This window comes from Salmo salar, chromosome 13, assembly GCF_965601325.2.
Source record: "Salmo salar chromosome 13, fSalSal1, whole genome shotgun sequence".
In the NCBI taxonomy this organism is placed as follows: Eukaryota; Metazoa; Chordata; class Actinopteri; order Salmoniformes; family Salmonidae; genus Salmo; species Salmo salar.
In genome coordinates this window covers 93,173,424-93,189,742 of record NC_138303.1, presented here as the reverse complement: position 1 = coordinate 93,189,742, position 16,319 = coordinate 93,173,424, and the positions used below count along the sequence as shown (strand labels likewise).

The window sequence follows — 16,319 nt, the reverse complement described above, 5'->3', positions numbered from 1 at the left end:
TATGTTATTTTAGACGAACATTTAAAAAAAAGAGTCAGATCCTTAAGAGGTTTTCACTAGGCAAGTCAGTTAACAACAAAGGCCAGCATTCCGGAGTCGCATCTTCACTGTTGACGTGGAGACTGGTGTTTTGCGGGTACTATTTAATGAAGCTGCCAGTTGAGGACTTGTGAGGCGTCTGTTTATCAAACTAGACACTCTAATGTACTTGTCCTCTTGCTCAGTTGTGCACCGGGGCCTCCCACTCCTCTTTCTATTCTGGTAAGATGCAGTTTGTGCTGTTTTGTAAAGGGAGTAGTACACAGCATTGTACGAGATCTTCAGTTTCTTGGCAATTTCTCACATGGAAAAGCCTTCCTTTCTCAAAACAAGAATAGATTGACGCGTTTCAGAAGAAAGTTCTTTGTTTCTGCCCATTTTGAGCCTGTAATCGAACCCACAAACGCTAATGCTCCAGATACTCAACTAGTCTAAAGAAGGCCAGTTGTATTGCTTCTTTAATCAGAACAACAGTTTTCAGCTGTGCTAACATAATTGCAAAAGGGTTTTCTAACGATCAATTCGACTTTTAAAATTATAAACTTGGATAAGCTAACACAACGTACCGTTGGAACACAGAAGTGATGGTTGCTGATAATGGGCCTCTGTACACCTATGTAGATATTCCATCAAAGAATCTGCCATTTCCAACTACAATAGTCACTTACAACATTAATGTCTACAATGTATTTCTAATCAATTGGATGTTATTTTAATGGACAAAAAAATTGCTTTTGTTTCATAAACAAGGACATTTCTAAGTGACCCCAAACTTCTGAACGGCAGTGTATATATATTTTTACACAGACGGAGTCTCAAATTACTATTGAGAGTAAGATGAGTAGAATACACCAGCTGCAATTTCTAAATGGTTGTGCATTGGCAGTTTTTCGCTTGTTATGTCAGTCATTCAATTAGCCATGTCCGCTAACAATGTTTTGATTTGTAGTTAGTCTAGCCTTTCCAAACTTGTAGTAGTTATGGCTGAATACCGACTGGGCACGCAGGGAACATCCCCAGGGGCCCTGACCTCCAGGGGAAACCTATTGATTAGTTTAGTCATTCTCTCTCAGATATTGTATTAACATGGCATAGGTAGTTACAAAATGGGTAGAATTGCAGGTACTTTGCTGTAAAACTACAAAAATGTTCTCTCATTTTTTGGTATGTTTTCCGGATTCTGTTTTTACACACCAATAATGCCTTTGACAACAACAATATAATGTGCTTTTATCATACTAATCCCTGGTAATGAACTTAACACCCTTGAACCAATGTGGATGTGATACAATGTCTTCCTTTGAAAAATCACAAAGACCAGAGATAGCGATCTCAACAGCTCAAAAAACTATACATCAACAATCTGCTGGCCATTAAACCCCAGTGAAAGGGATGTGGTGGTGTTTATTGTTATCTGTTTTCAAACGCTCCTTATCTGAGGAGCTTAGGACAGATTCTGAAAATCCATTAATTCCTTGATAAAAAGGTGTGTTGCCTTATATGAAATCAAAGGATTTGTTGGAGAATAAATACAACCTGTAATAGATTCACCTCAGCAGTGCACATTGTCAGAGAAGTCAGACTGAATGACTGCACTTCATAGATAAGGCCCAGTAATCATGCTGTGAATACTAACAGAGAGATTGTCAGAAGCTTTGGCTATCCATACCTGTACATTTTGACTGATGTTTCATCTCTGAATATGCTCCCTTTGTGAATGGCTGTTATGCTGAAAAATGCAGAATGCCGGCTGCTCTGCAGCTGACCCTGTGCTACTCCCAGCCTGTCTTGTGTTTTGTGTGGTGAGGATGGGTGCTGTGACAACAAAAATGACCAAATTCAATTGTCTCTATATAAAGGATCAATAAGTCGTAGACCTTCGTATTGGAACTGTATGATTCAGATTGATTGAAAACTAGGGATATAAACCCTGCTGTTGTGTTTTGTATTTAAATGGTGAATCTCTCTAAATGTATAGAAAATAAATAGAACTGTGTGAATTTTGTTGTTGAACTCAAACAAATGAGGACTGCAAGTTTTGTGAAGAAAGGAATTCAGGGGCAAATCCCCAATAGGTCCTTGGTCACACCAAAAGGTTCATCTATAAGTCCAGGTTTCTAATACCAAGCAATCTCTTTCTCTAAAACCACAACAATAAGGATCTTAGAAGCTCTGTACCCCTAATTTAATACAGTGAAATCTGATTTATTTTTCAGAAAGAAAAGCAATGGGGCCAGATTAGCTGAATCTCCCATCCCCCTAACACCCTCTCCAAACTGCCCAGATTAGTTGGGAATTAAGTTTCAACCATTTTATATGTGTCTGGTCTATAGGCGGATTATGTTTTTTGCTTTCTCTTTTTCTTTGTTAAATTTCTCTTATAAAATGAGAACGAGTGGGTGTGTCGTTGAGCACAGTGGAGAAGGGATAGGATTACTGTATGGCATATGCTTTACCCAGAAGCATTAACTGGATGCCTTGGCTGGCACTTTTAACACTAGTTTGAATTTCAAGTGAATTCTTTGGGCAGAAAGCTTGTCATGGAGGGGTCAAGTAGGATGGAGAGACAGAAGTTTCCATTCACCATTGACAATATACTGAACAGATTTCCAAGTAACAGTGAGGAGAGTAGGCAGTCTGGTGCCACCCACAACCCCGTACCAAGTGAGGATGGAGAACGAGCAGAGAGTATTACTGCTGGGAGCCACATAGAACATCGACAGCACACCTGTTCATGCTGCTGCTACTGCTCCCACTGTGGAGAGGTGTTCCAGGCTGACTATCCTCCTGAAAGTAAGACTTAAACCTATGACAAATTTGACACTATGATCACGCTTCATTTTTCTCTCGCAATATATGTTTGTTTAATGATGATGTTTAAAGCAGTTCAGTTGTTTTTCCCATTAGCCATGAAGGCCTATATGTTCATGCTTTGACCTGAAATCAATGTGCTTAAATCAATGTGCCTACAACACTTAAATGTAAAGTTGTAAGTTGTTGTTCATATGTGTATGTTTGTTGTGAGAAAAAATATTATTCAAAAATAAAAACACTTACATGTAAAGTTATTTTAATTCAGCATGCCAATATGCAAGGTCCAGAAGAATGTTTCCGGAGCCATGCAGGCCAGGAGGAAATACCCACAGAGAGGAGCAGTCCTTCAGTCAGGTCCAGAGGCGCACCCGGCGACACCGCACCATATTCACCGAGAACCAGCTGGACGCTCTGGAAGAGCTGTTCCTTCAGAACCAGTATCCAGATGTGAAAACGCGGGAAAAACTAGCACTGAGTACTCATTTACACGAAGAGCGAGTAGAGGTAGGCAGCTACGTGTTTCTTTTTGTCCGCTTTTAAATCAGTTTGTTTTATTACGTTTAAAACGTGTAGTCAATGTAGCTTAATTTTATTTTATTTCGATAGGTGTGGTTTAAAAACCGAAGAGCGAAGTGGAGGCGACAAAAAAGGACAACATTTAGTTTGCAAAACATGGAAAACTAGAAGATTATGCCTGATATGCCTATCGTGTGGACATTTTTGGATACTTTGCATCCAACGCAATAATGAGGCTAGATTCATTCTAAAAACGTCACTGCCAGACATTTCTGGTGACGTCACGCGTGTACATTCTTCGCATGACGTTTCTTGATTAGCAAAACGTCAACTAAGAACTAATGATATAACTACGTGAATTAAATTAAGGTATTCATACGCTTCTATTTTCAGAGGCTCTTTTTAGTTTATAACGGGATTATTTACATTCAGCAAGGTTTTGTTTGGCTAGCTAGCTAGCTAACAGAGAAGTCAAGGCCACCAGAGACCATTTCGCTAACTTCTTCAAGCGACCGACAATGGAAGGATTTGGAAAGGCGCTGATGTCTGGAACCCTTGTCCCAGCTAATCCTGTCACAACAGTTGCTCTTCGACAGCCACCCGAGGAAACAAAGAAAACAAACCGAAAGGTTCTCGATGAAGAAAACTACATAGAGGTAACGTTAACGTTGTGGAACAGACAGCTAAGCTAGCTAGTTAGCCAGTGCTCATTTTAGCCTACCTGCAGCTGTCTAATAATACAATAGGTTTACAGTGTTGCTGCAAATCTAAGTGTTAAGGTCAATACAGATAAATGTGATTTAACAAACATAGTGGTGATGTTATACATACAACCGCATTGTTTAGTATGTGCTGTGTGTGTTGGGGATTGGCAGTGTTGACAGTTGCCAATGTCTTCCTAACTTGTCTGTTTTGTATGACTTTCAACAGAGTTTAGAGAAGATCATCCAGAGGGACTTTTTCCCAGATGTGACCAAGTTACATGCACAGAAGGACTACCTCGAAGCTGAGGAAAATGGGGATCTTGGGAAGATGCGGGAAATATCCATTAAGTATGGGTCATCTTTAGCCAAGTCCACACCACGCTCCACTGCCCCATGTGAGTAAGGTGATAAGTAAACCGTGTCAAGGAAACTCTTTTCCACATAATGTACTGGTTGTCTATGAATGCAGCAGTGGTGCCATAATAATGTGCCACCCACTGGTTTGTTTAGATGTTACTCCAGCTTCCTTTGAGACACCAGAGGGTCGTCCTGGATCTCCCTCTTCTGTACTGGGCCAAAACAAGAAAGGAACAGACGTGGGTAAGTTCCCGTTCACCAGGGTGACTGAGAATGGCACTACTCTGTCTAAAGTTCGCCATACATTTCACAATTTTAAATTGTGATTTTGCAATGATTTGCGATCCACAACTCATTTCTGGGATAACCGGTAAATCCTAAAAGTCGTAGGCTCCGACCAAGACGTTGTAGGTCGCATAATGCGAGCGAGTGAAAGATGTGTGATTTGGGTTCTTGCGCTTTCCTGATAAGCATATTAGGTCCCGATTTATTTTTCTGACATACCAGACATTTTTGGTCATATCTTGTGTAGTGAAGGGGTGCGCTGACCAGCTGTCAAGTGTCTTCACTGATGTTTTCAACCTCTCCCTGACCCAGTCTGTAATTTTTTTTATTTTTATTTTATTTCACCTTTATTTAACCAGGTAGGCAAGTTGAGAACAAGTTCTCATTTACAATTGCGACCTGGCCAAGATAAAGCAAAACAGTTCGACAACATACAAAAACACAGAGTTACACATGGAGTAAAACAACATACAATCAATGATACAGTAGAAAAAATAAGACTATATACAATGTGAGCAAATTATGTGAGATAAGGGAGGTAAAGGCAAAAAAGGCCATGGTGGCAGAGTAAATACAGTATAGCAAGTAAAACACTGGAATGGTAGATTTGTTATTTGAAGAAAGTTCAAAGTTAAAATAGAAATAATATGGTGCAAAGGAGCAAAATAAATAAAACAAATAAATACAGTAGGGGAAGAGGTAGTAGTTTGGGATAAATTATAGATGGGCTATGTACAGGTGCAGTGATCTGGGAGCTGCTCTGACAGCTGGTGCTTAAAGCTAGTGAGGGAGATAAGTGTTTCCAGTTTCAGAGATTTTTGTAGTTCGTTCCAGTCATTGGCAGCAGAGAACTGGAAGGAGAAACGACCAAAGGAGGAGTTGGCTTTAGGGGTGACCAGAGAGATATACCTGCTGGAGCGCGTGCTACAGGTGGGTGCTGCTATTGTGACCAGTGAGCGGAGAAAAGGGGGGACTTTACCTAGCAGGGTCTTGTAGATGACCTGGAGCCAACGAGAGCGTACAGGTCGCAGTGGTGGGTAGTATATGGGGCTTTGGTGACAAAACGGATGGCACTGTGATAGACTGCATCCAGCTTGTTGAGTAGGGTATTGGAGGCTATTTTGTAAATTACATTGCCGAAGTCGAGGATTGGTAGGATGGTCAGTTTTACGAGGGTATGTTTGGCAGCATGAGTGAAGGATGCTTTGTTGCGAAATAGGAAGCCAATTCTAGATTTAACTTTGGATTGAAGATGATTGATGTGAGTCTGGAAAGAGAGTTTACAGTCTAACCAGACACCTAGGTATTTGTAGTTGTCCACAAATTCTAAGTCAGAACCGTCCAGAGAAGTGATGCTGGACAGGCGGGCAGGTGCAGGCAGCGATCGGTTGAAGAGCATGCATTTAGTTTAACTTGTATTTAGGAGCAGTTGGAGACCACGGAAGGAGAGTTGTATGGTATTGAAGCCTGTCTGGAGGGTTGTTAACACAGTGTCCAAAGAAGGGCCAGAAGTATACAGAATGGTGTCGTCTGCGTAGAGGTGGATCAGAGATTCACCAGCAGCAAGAGCGACATCATTGATGTATACAGAGAAAAGAGTTGGCCCAAGAATTGAACCCTGTGGTACCCCCATAGAGACTGCCAGAGGTCCTGACAGCAGGCCCTCCGATTTGACACACTGAACTCTATCAGAGAAGTAGTTGGTGAACCAGGCGACGCAATCGTTTGAGAAACCAAGGCTACTGAGTCTGCCGATGAGGATGTGGTGATTAACAGAGTCAAAAGCTTTGGCCAGGTCAATGAATACGGCAGCACAGTATTGTTTCTTATCGATGGCGGTTACGATGTCGTTTAGGACCTTGAGCGTGGCTGAGGTGCATCCATGACCAGCTCTGAAACCAGATTGCATAGCGGAGAGGGTGCGGTGGGATTCGAAATGGTCGGTAATCTGTTTGTTGACTTGGCTTTCGAAGACCTTAGAAAGGCAGGGTAGGATGGATATAGGTCTGTAGCAATTTGGGTCAAGAGTGTCACCTCCTTTGAAGAGGGAAATGACAATACCTACATGTAATACCTACATGTTTCAAGCAGACCACCATAGTCCTTGTGCCCAAGAATGCCGAAGTAACCCGTCTAAATTATTGCCCCGCAGCACTCACATCTGTAGCCATGAAATTATTTAAAAGGCTCACATCAACACTATCATCCCAGACACTCTGGACCCACTCCAATTCCCATACCACCCCAACAGATCCACAGAGGATGCAATCTCTATTGCACTCCACACTGCCCTTTCCCACCTGGACAAGAGGAACACCAACGTGAGAATTCTGTTATTTGACTACAGCTCAGTGTTCAACACCATAGTGTCATTCAAGCTCATCACTAAGCTAAGGACCCTGGGACCGTAAACCTCTTTCTGCAACTGGATCCTGGACTAACTGACGGGCCGCCCCCTGGTGATGAGGGTAGGCAAGAACACATCCGCCACGCTGACCCTCAACACGGGGGACCCTCAGGGGTGCATGCTTAGACCCCTCCTGTACTCCCTGTTCACCCACAACTGTGTGGGTGCACGACTCCAACACCATCATTAAGTTACAACGGGGATGTAGTGGAGCGGGTCGAGAACTTAAAGTTCCTCGATGTCCACATCACTAAGGATCTATCATGGTCCACACACAGCAACGCAGTCTTAAAAATTGTCATATTTCTGCCACCCAAGTCATAGACTGTTCTCTCTGCTACCGCACAGCAAGCGGTACCGATGCACCAAGGCTGGAACCAACAGGACCCTGAACAGCTTGTACTCCCAAGCCATCCCATAAGACTGCTAAATAGTTAGTCCCGGTAGCTATTTGGTTAACTATTTAACTGTCTGCATTAACCCTTTTTGCACTAACTTTTTTGACTCCTCACATACGCTGCTGCTATTTAATTATCTGCCACATATTCCTAGTTATATGTACATATCTACCTAATTTACCTCGTACCCCAGCACATCGACTCGGTACTGGTACCCCTTGTATATAGCCAAGTTATCATTACTCGCTGTGTATTTATTATTACTATTACGTGTTTTACTTTTCTATTATTTCTCTATTTTGATTTCTCTCTGCATTGTTGGAAAGCGCCCGTAAGTAAGCAAACTCATGTAATGTGAGCACACCAATTGCAGACTTTAGGATTACAAGATTATACCGAGATTTCGCATAATGTGACTGCTCCCCCAATGTAAAGATTTTTGTTGTCGTATAATGTATGCTTAGCTTAAGGACACCCAACTTTACAATGGCTCTCAAGACAATTTAGAGTATTGGTCTTCCCACTGTTATGATCCAGTGGTAATTGGTCGTTGATTTCTTATATAGTGCTATGTAAAGAACTCAATTACAGCAGTAAGATGTATTCCCTGTGTTTGTTGTGTGTTTGTAGTGAACAAGGAAGGAGACGAGGAAGAGAAAGAGCTGCCCTCTCTTGATCGCTTCCTGGCTAAGAACACAAGCGAGGATAATGCATCCTTTGAGCAGATCATGGTTCTAGCAGAAGACAAGGAAAAGTTGAGGCATGCGTGGCTGTATGAGGCAGAGGCTGAATTTAAACAGGTACACTTGCCATAATCTGTCATTTGATCACATGTGAATTGCACACTACTCAAATGCTGTAGTATGTAATGTTCCTAGCGTGTTATTTCATGAGTTGAAAGCAATTATATTTTCTCCTTCAATTAACAGATATGTTATAACAGCATGTTTCGGATTTTTAGCGGCATGAAGAAAACCTTGCACTTCCGTCATCTGAGAAGCAGGCCCTTGAGTGTGTAAAGGCAGGACTGGAGACCTGGGAGTACAAAGCAAAGAATGCCCTCATGTACTATCCAGAGGGTGAGGATGAGCCAAACAATTATTTTCCTGCATGATAAATGTGCCTGTTATCTTGCTTGATTATAATGTGCTTTGAATAGGGTGCATAAAGCCACGAAGTCACACATACAAACACTATACTATAGGCCAGGGTTCCTCAACTGGCGGCCCACGGGCCAAATTTGGCCCTGTGGGTGGTTTTATTTGGTCCCCCAAGTTTTCTGAGCAAAAAAAAATGATTGTGTTTTTTTGAAAATCAACATAATCAGTGATTTTAATTCATGAAATCTGTTCCAAAGTATTCCCTCACATGAGAGAGACGTGATCGTGTACAAATGTAAGCAAGGTTTGAAATATTTATCTGTTTCGGCTTCTTGTAGTCAATTTACCGTCGACAAATTATTTGTAGTTATGTTCCGGCCCCCCGACCATCCGCTCAAGAAAAATTGATTTAAAATGAAATACAGAAATATCTCATTTACATACACTCCCGTTCAAAAGTTTAGGGTCACTTAGAAATGTCCTTGTTTTTGAAAGAAAGGCTAATTTTTTTGTCCATTTAAAATAACATCAAATTGATCAGAAATACAGTGTAGACATTGTTAATGTTTTAAATTGCTATTGTAGCTGGAAACGACAGATTTTTTATGAAATATCTAAATAGGTGTACAGAGGCCCATTATCAGCAACCATCACTCCTGTGTTCCAATGGCACGTTGTTAGCTAATCCAAGTTTATAATTTTAAAAGGCTAATTGATCATTTAGAAAACCCTTTTGCAATTATGTTAGCACAGCTGAAAACTGTTGTTCTGATTAAAGAAGCAATAAAACTGGCCTTTTTTAGACTAATTGAGTTTCTGGAACATCAGCATTTGTGGGTTCGATTACAGGCTCAAAATGGCCAGAAACCAAGTACTTTCTTCTGAAACTAGTCAGTCTATTCTTGTTCTGAGAAATTAAGGCTTTTCCATGCGAGAAATTGCCAAGAAACTGAAGATCTCGTACAACGCTGTGTACTACTCCCTTCACAGAACAGCGCAAACTGGCTCTGACCAGAATAGAAAGAGGAGTGGGAGGCCCTGGTGCACAACTGAGCAAGAGGACAAGTATATTAGTGTCTAGGTTGAGAAACAGACGCCTCACAAGTCCTCAACTGGCAGCTTCATTAAATAGTACAAAATGTACAAAATATACAACGCCGTACCATGAAACAGTGTCTGAGTACAACTAAAAGGTTTTGTCTCACTCAGTTGTTGCTTGACCAGTACAAATAAAAACATAGCTTCAAAGAGAGGACCATCAGGGCAATTCAAGTTGTTTTAGCAATAAAGTACCACAGTAGGAGTCATAATACCCATAAAACCTAGCAGTCAAACAGGGAAATGGTTCCAATTGTTTTTTCACCATTCATTTTTCCCATAGGGGATTTTAGAAACACTTAAAATAAGGGCTGTGTTTTGTTTAGGCTAACCCTGGCGTAACGTTTTGATAACTGTGTAAATCTCTCTAAGACAAGGTGACTTATCAATATATTGACCTGTATTTACCTCCCAAAAATGAAATGCTAAGTAGCTGCTACTGTGGCTATCATAAAGAACTACAAATGCCATGATGATCTGGGCGAGACTGCCGAATCAAGGCAAAGGTAATAATTTCTTGATTAACTATCTAATGTTAGTTAACAGTAGTAATAATTAAATTGGCTACATTTCTTTAAATGGACAATTCTGTTAAGAGGCTCGGCCCCTTTTTTTCAATTTTCGCCTAAAATGACATACCCAAATCTAACTGTCTTTTGCACTTTTTAAAATTGACACAATACCTGTTAGCAAAGGTGTCAGCAAGAGATGACGTGCAGGGATTTGTAGTTTTGCATGATGTTTACTTTGATGCTAATTAGCATTTTCAAATCTGAGTAAATGGAGTCGAATATATTGATAAAATGATTGGAAACATTTCCCTGTTTGACCACTAGGTTTTATGGGTATTATGACACATCCACTGTGGGGCTCTATGGCAAATATACTTCAAATGAACAGGCAACACTCACCAATAAGCCATCCATCCTCTATCGCTCCCTCCTGTAGACGTATAGGCCAACGTTGCTGTTTTGCAGAATGAACGAGTCGACCTTGCCACAACATGTGAATGTGGTGGCTATGTTATGTTCAAGTATAGATCACCTGCACATTAAGAGTGAAAGCCTTTTCTGTTCACATAGCCTAGTTGAAGTCGTTTTGGGATGGTGTTTTATGGCGATGTGGGTGCCGTCTATTGCTCTGTTGATATTTGGGAACCCATTTATGGCAAAGAAACCCCTCTTGACTTCAACCTGTTTTACGATGGTGTATGGAAATTGTATGTTACAGATTTGCTGATTATTGCATCCATCGAGGGATGTGAGATGCAGATCGGCAAGCTCCCACTGAAAAGTGCCCGTTGTCAAAAACCAGAGGGTGGATAGCACTTTGATGTGCACCATAATGGCATGTGTTTGCCTTTCTAAAGTAGGTCTTAAATCCTCGCAAAGATCCTATTAAATTGGTTTTGGGAAACTATATCTGATGAGCAAAATCTGTACTTTCTGAAGACAAAAATGTCCACCTTGTCTCTAAAAACGTGCTCTCTGAAATGCAGCGTGTGCCAAATCTTCCAACAGAGCAAGATCAGTCATCTCTCATTCAATTTCCCATTATCTCAGTCTTTTATAATATTTCAACAATGGTTTCACTTTCACACATGCCTCTAATTTAACAAATTACTGTACTTAGTATTTGGCGCATGTGACAAATACAATTTCATGACTTTATATGGATTATCATAACAAATGCATGAGTTCACAATGGTAATGCAATTAAATCGAAAAACATTTTAAATGATTACTTTCACAATTTCATACATTTTCAACTTAAGTTTTCCCAATTATACACTTGAAAATCAGTTCCCTTGTTCCACCACATGACACTGTGCTTACGCATGGTCATGGCAGTGCGTAAATGTATGCATACTAAAAAAAAAAATCATATTGATAAATCTCACACTTTGTGTGTAATGATCGCACGGTTTACGCACAGATTTATACCTACACATGATTGATAAATGATGCCCCAGGATTATACGATATTTGCACATTCTTTTATAAATTCTTAAAGTTTTGTGAAGTTGGTTGTTGATCATTGCTAGACATTTCAAGTCTTGCCACAGATTTTCAAGCTGATTTAAGTCAAAACTCTTAACTACTACTGTAGGCCACTCAGGAACATTCAATGTCATCTTGGTAAGCGACTCGTGTATATTGTGCCTTCTGTTTTAGATTATTGTCCTGCTGGAAGGTGAATTTATCTTCCGGTGTCTTTTAGAAAGCAGACAGAACCAGGTTATCCTCTAGGATTTTGCCTGTACTTAGCTCTATTCCTTTTTATTTAAAACAAACTCCCTAGTCCTTGCTGATGATAAACATATCCATAACATGATGCATCCACCACCATACCTGAAAATATGAAGAGGGGTACTCAGGGATGTTGAGTTGGATTTGCCCTAAACAGAACGCTTTGTATTCAGGACATAAAGTTAATTTCTTTGCCATATTATTTGCAGTTTAATTCAGTGCCTTACAGCAAACAGGATGCATGTTTTGGAATGTGTTTTATTCTTTACAGGCTTCCTTTTAACTTTGTCAATTAAGTTAGTATTGTGGAGTAACTACTATGTTGTTGATTCATCCTCAGTTTTCTCCTATCACAGCCATTAAACTCTGCTTTAAAGGCTCTGGCAACTACGTTAGGAAGGACGCCTGTATCCTTGTAGTGACTGAGTGTATTGATACACCATCCAAAGTGTAATTAATAACTTCACCTTGCTCAAAGGGATATTCATTGTCTGTTTATTTACATTTTACCCATCTACCAATAGGTGCCCTTCTTTGCGAGGCATTGGAAAATGTCCCTGGTCTTTGTGGTTGAATCTGTGTTTGAAATTCACTGCTCGACTGAGGGACCTTACAGATAATTGTAATTGTGTGGGGTACAGAGATGAGGTAGTCATTCAAAAATCATGTTAAACACTATTATTGCAAATTTTTACTTATTTAGGCTTGCCATAAAAGGGGTTGAATACTTGTTGACTCAAGACATTTCATCTTTTCATTTTAAATGAATTTGTAGAAATGTCTAAAAACATAATTCCGCTTTGACATTATGGGGTATTGTGTGTAGGCCATTGACGGCAAATCTCAATGTAATTCTTTTTCAATTTGGGCTGCACAACAAAATGTGGAAAAAGTCAAGGGGTATGAATACTTTCTGAAGGCACTGTACATGATGAATTGTGTTTGACATTGTATAAGTTGAGTTGAACACCTTCATGATCTTATTTAATAAGGTGTCCAGGATGATGACACACTATTCAAGAAACCCAGGGAGGTGATTCACAAGAACACTCGCTTTGTGGGAGACCCCTTCAGCAAAGCCCTTAACAAATGCCAGCTTCAACAGGCTGCAGCCCTCAATGCACAGGTAAAGTGCTTTCCTGACAAGTTATTGGTTTTAAGTAAATGGTTGTAACCTATTTTTAGTCAAGGGATTTTAAAGTAGAGGAAGGTCATGGTATCTAAAGATCAAATTAAATGGATTGAGCCTGAATGATTTATCTGACTGAGTGTTTATCTCCAGTTCAAACAGGGTAAAGTAGGCCCAGATGGCAAAGAACTTAATGCCCAGGATTCCCCTAACGTGAATGGATATGGGTTTGAAGGAACTCCCTGCCCTTCCCCAGGTAAGTAGTTATGTTCAAGTATAGATCACTTTCAATATTCTCAACAACTAAATAACTATCAGAAATACTTAGTTATTGGGTAAGAATAGATGTTTTTTCAACATTTGGTGCTGTTAGAGAGGCTTCCATAAAACTTTCCCAACTGCATAAAAACTAAACTCCCCTAACCTGATATGGTCCTACCAGGTATGGCTGAGTCCCCCCTGATGACCTGGGGTGAGATAGAGAGCACCCCCTTTCGCCTGGATGGGTCTGACTCACCGTTTCAAGAGAGGAAAATCGGCCCATCATTTAAGGTACAAGCCAATGGCTGGCAGTCTCTTCCCCCCCCCCCCCCCCCCAAAAAAAAACATGTATTGTTCAGAGTAGTTTCTTAACTTGAGATAATCTGACACACAGATTCCAGAACCAGGAAGAAGAGAGAGGTTGGGTTTGAAAATGGCCAATGAGGCTGCCGCCAAAAACCGGGCAAAGAAGCAAGAAGCATTGCGAAAGGTCACAGAAAACCTGGCAAGGTAAAAACTGATTGACGATTTATTTAACTAAATTGCTTTGATCTTTGTATTGCAAAACCTCATGTTTTTTCATAGCTCAATTCTATGACCTCTTGTTATACAAAATTCTTAGTGCTTTTAAAATGCTTTTATTATTTTTAACCTAATTTCTGTCTTTCAGTCTCACCCCAAAAGGCCTGAGCCCAGCATTGACCCCTGCCCTTCAGAGGCTTGTAAACCGCACCTCCAGCAAATACACAGACAAAGCTCTAAGGGCAAGCTACACACCATCACCCACACACAGAGGAGCAGGCTCCAAGACACCCCTGGGTGGTCCAGCCACTCCCTCAGGCACTCCGACACCAAGCAAAGCTAGGACCCCCGCCTCCCAGGACCCAGCATCCATCACAGACGACTTACTGCAGCTTCCCAAGAGGAGGAAAGCATCTGACTTCTTCTGACAAGTAAAGCAAAACTGAGAAAGAACAGTTATCTTGAGGAACTGAACTCTTACATGTTTAAAGCAAGTTGTCATCAAGCAAATTACCGGCCATGTTTCTCTCTACCCCACCTCATGCCCTCCCCCTGGATTTTATGGACTTGCCTTTTATGACTGGAACAGTCTGTGCACAATGAAGGGCAGAGTCAAAATACCAACTCTGAATTCAAGGATAGTTGGAAAACTCAGGTCATTACTGTTTTTAGGGTGTTGGACAGAAATGCATAGTATGTACTGTGTTAGAAACCTTCCAAGACTGGATAACTTACAATATGTGGGTTCCAAAGAGATTCTATAATTGTACATAGCCTAAGCTGATGTTATTTTAATCTTGGTGAATGTTAGAAGAGGCTTTGTTGATTTTTTTGTATTGTAAATATGTTCAAATGTAAGCCTCTATTGTATGCCTTTTTCTGCAATATAATCTTTCAGTCCTCAACCTAAAAATTGCCTTGTTGTAAACCCCAAATGTTGACACTCACCTTTTGTCATAGCAGACTCGACATCTAAAAATGTAACGAAGTCTATATGGTTCATCTTGACAAATATGTATGTTCCATTTATTATGAACTATTCAGGTGGAATAAATCCAGGACTTCAACATCAGGAATCAGCAGGGATGTTGTTCCTTGCATCAGGGAATAATTTTTTCTTGGTGTGCTTAGATGTTCCAGCTGCCTCTTTGCTCTCCACTGAAGGTTTTGGTTCTGATTTGGCCTCAGCCTCTGCTTTCACCCCTTTCTTGTTCTCATTGCCATGAGGATGCTTACTTTCATTCTTACTACTTTCACCCTTCCTTTCCTTTTTGGAGCAAGCTGCTTCCGATGTGGAAGGCCCATCTTCCCCTCTCGTACTACCATCATGTGATTTGGACTGCACCCATACATGCTCAAGGATATCGTCAATCTCTACCCTCTGGGCCACATCGGGGTTAAGCATGCGATATATCAAGTCTTTGTACTCTGTCGGGACAGCTTTGCTGCGTGGGAAGTCAATGCGATGCTCTTTCTGAATCTTCAGCATCTTCTTGATATTGGAGTCATCATAGGGCATAGACCCACAGAGCATAATGAATAGAACGACCCCCATACTCCAAACGTCATACACTTTGGGGTTGTATGGGACCCCCTGTAATACCTCTGGTGATGCATAGGCTGCAGAGCCACAGAACGTTTTGCTGAGAATCATTTGTCCATCCTCATCATATTTGATCCTCCTGGCGAAACCAAAGTCTGACACTTTGAGGTTAAAGTCTTGGTCCAATAGCAGGTTTTCACATTTCAAGTCTCTATGAACAACATCTAGGGCGTGTGCGAATTTTATTGCAAGTGACAGCTGTTTAAACAGTTTTCTGGTGAAATCTTCGGGCAAAGCACCCCTGAATTTGATGAACTCCAGTAGGTCCCCTTGCACACCAAGCTCCATAATCATATACACCTTGCCTTCTGAAGTCTCGAAGATCTCGAAGGTCTTGACGATGTTGCGGTGGTTTAGGGATGCAAGAATGTCCAGTTCCCGGGGCAAGAACTTCTCCAAAAAATCCGGCGGCGCCTTTTTTCTGTTAATAATTTTGATTGCCACATTGGTCTTCAGACGCTCGGAATAAGCGGATTTTACTTTGGCGTACGACCCCTCGCCTAAACTGATGCCCAATGTATAGCCCCGTTTCTTAAGCACCAGTGAGTCATCCATGGCTAAGTAGGACGACCCGAACTATTTTGGTGAATGTTATAATACACCATTATTGACACCATGTTGAACTCTGTTCATAGTTGGATATCAAAGATAGTCACACATAGGGTATTTGTTACTAACGTTCTATAATTTATCATCACTAACTTGGGAAATGACGTGAAGTTTGTTTCTATTACATGTTATTTTGCGTAATAATGGAATGTTTAATTCCTCAAAAGCAGTCATTGATGTATGCCATTAGACACATGGCTCATTTCCCAGTCATTGCATGTTATCTAA

At 40.8% G+C, this 16,319-nt stretch overlaps 2 protein-coding genes across 2 annotated transcripts; one reads left to right on the top strand and one right to left on the bottom strand.

The window, feature by feature from the left end:
• Positions 1–3,406: 3,406 nt before the first annotated feature.
• Positions 3,407–14,955, top strand: LOC106568209 (splicing factor ESS-2 homolog). The gene is made up of 10 exons (XM_014138354.3): positions 3,407–4,025; positions 4,300–4,468; positions 4,584–4,673; positions 8,151–8,320; positions 8,482–8,599; positions 12,960–13,093; positions 13,250–13,352; positions 13,539–13,648; positions 13,752–13,867; positions 14,028–14,955. The coding sequence occupies exons 1-10, from the start codon at positions 3,888–3,890 to the stop codon at positions 14,305–14,307; spliced, it is 1,428 nt and encodes a 475-aa protein (XP_013993829.1). The 5' UTR covers positions 3,407–3,887; the 3' UTR covers positions 14,308–14,955.
• On the bottom strand, positions 14,949–16,037 carry LOC106568212 (testis-specific serine/threonine-protein kinase 1). The gene has a single exon (XM_014138358.2). It carries the CDS (start codon positions 16,035–16,037, stop codon positions 14,949–14,951), a length of 1,089 nt encoding a protein of 362 aa, XP_013993833.1.
• Positions 16,038–16,319: the final 282 nt, after the last annotated feature.

Bases quoted from the DNA above. Each gene is read 5' to 3' on its own strand.
- LOC106568209 (XM_014138354.3), top strand. From the start codon at position 3,888: ATGGAAGGATTTGGAAAGGCGCTGATGTCTGGAACCCTTGTCCCAGCT. The intron at 4,469-4,583 runs GTGAGTAAGGTG...TGGTTTGTTTAG, and splicing joins ACCACGCTCCACTGCCCCAT to ATGTTACTCCAGCTTCCTTT. The intron at 8,321-8,481 runs GTACACTTGCCA...TCGGATTTTTAG, and splicing joins CAGAGGCTGAATTTAAACAG to CGGCATGAAGAAAACCTTGC.
- LOC106568212 (XM_014138358.2), bottom strand. From the start codon at position 16,037: ATGGATGACTCACTGGTGCTTAAGAAACGGGGCTATACATTGGGCATC.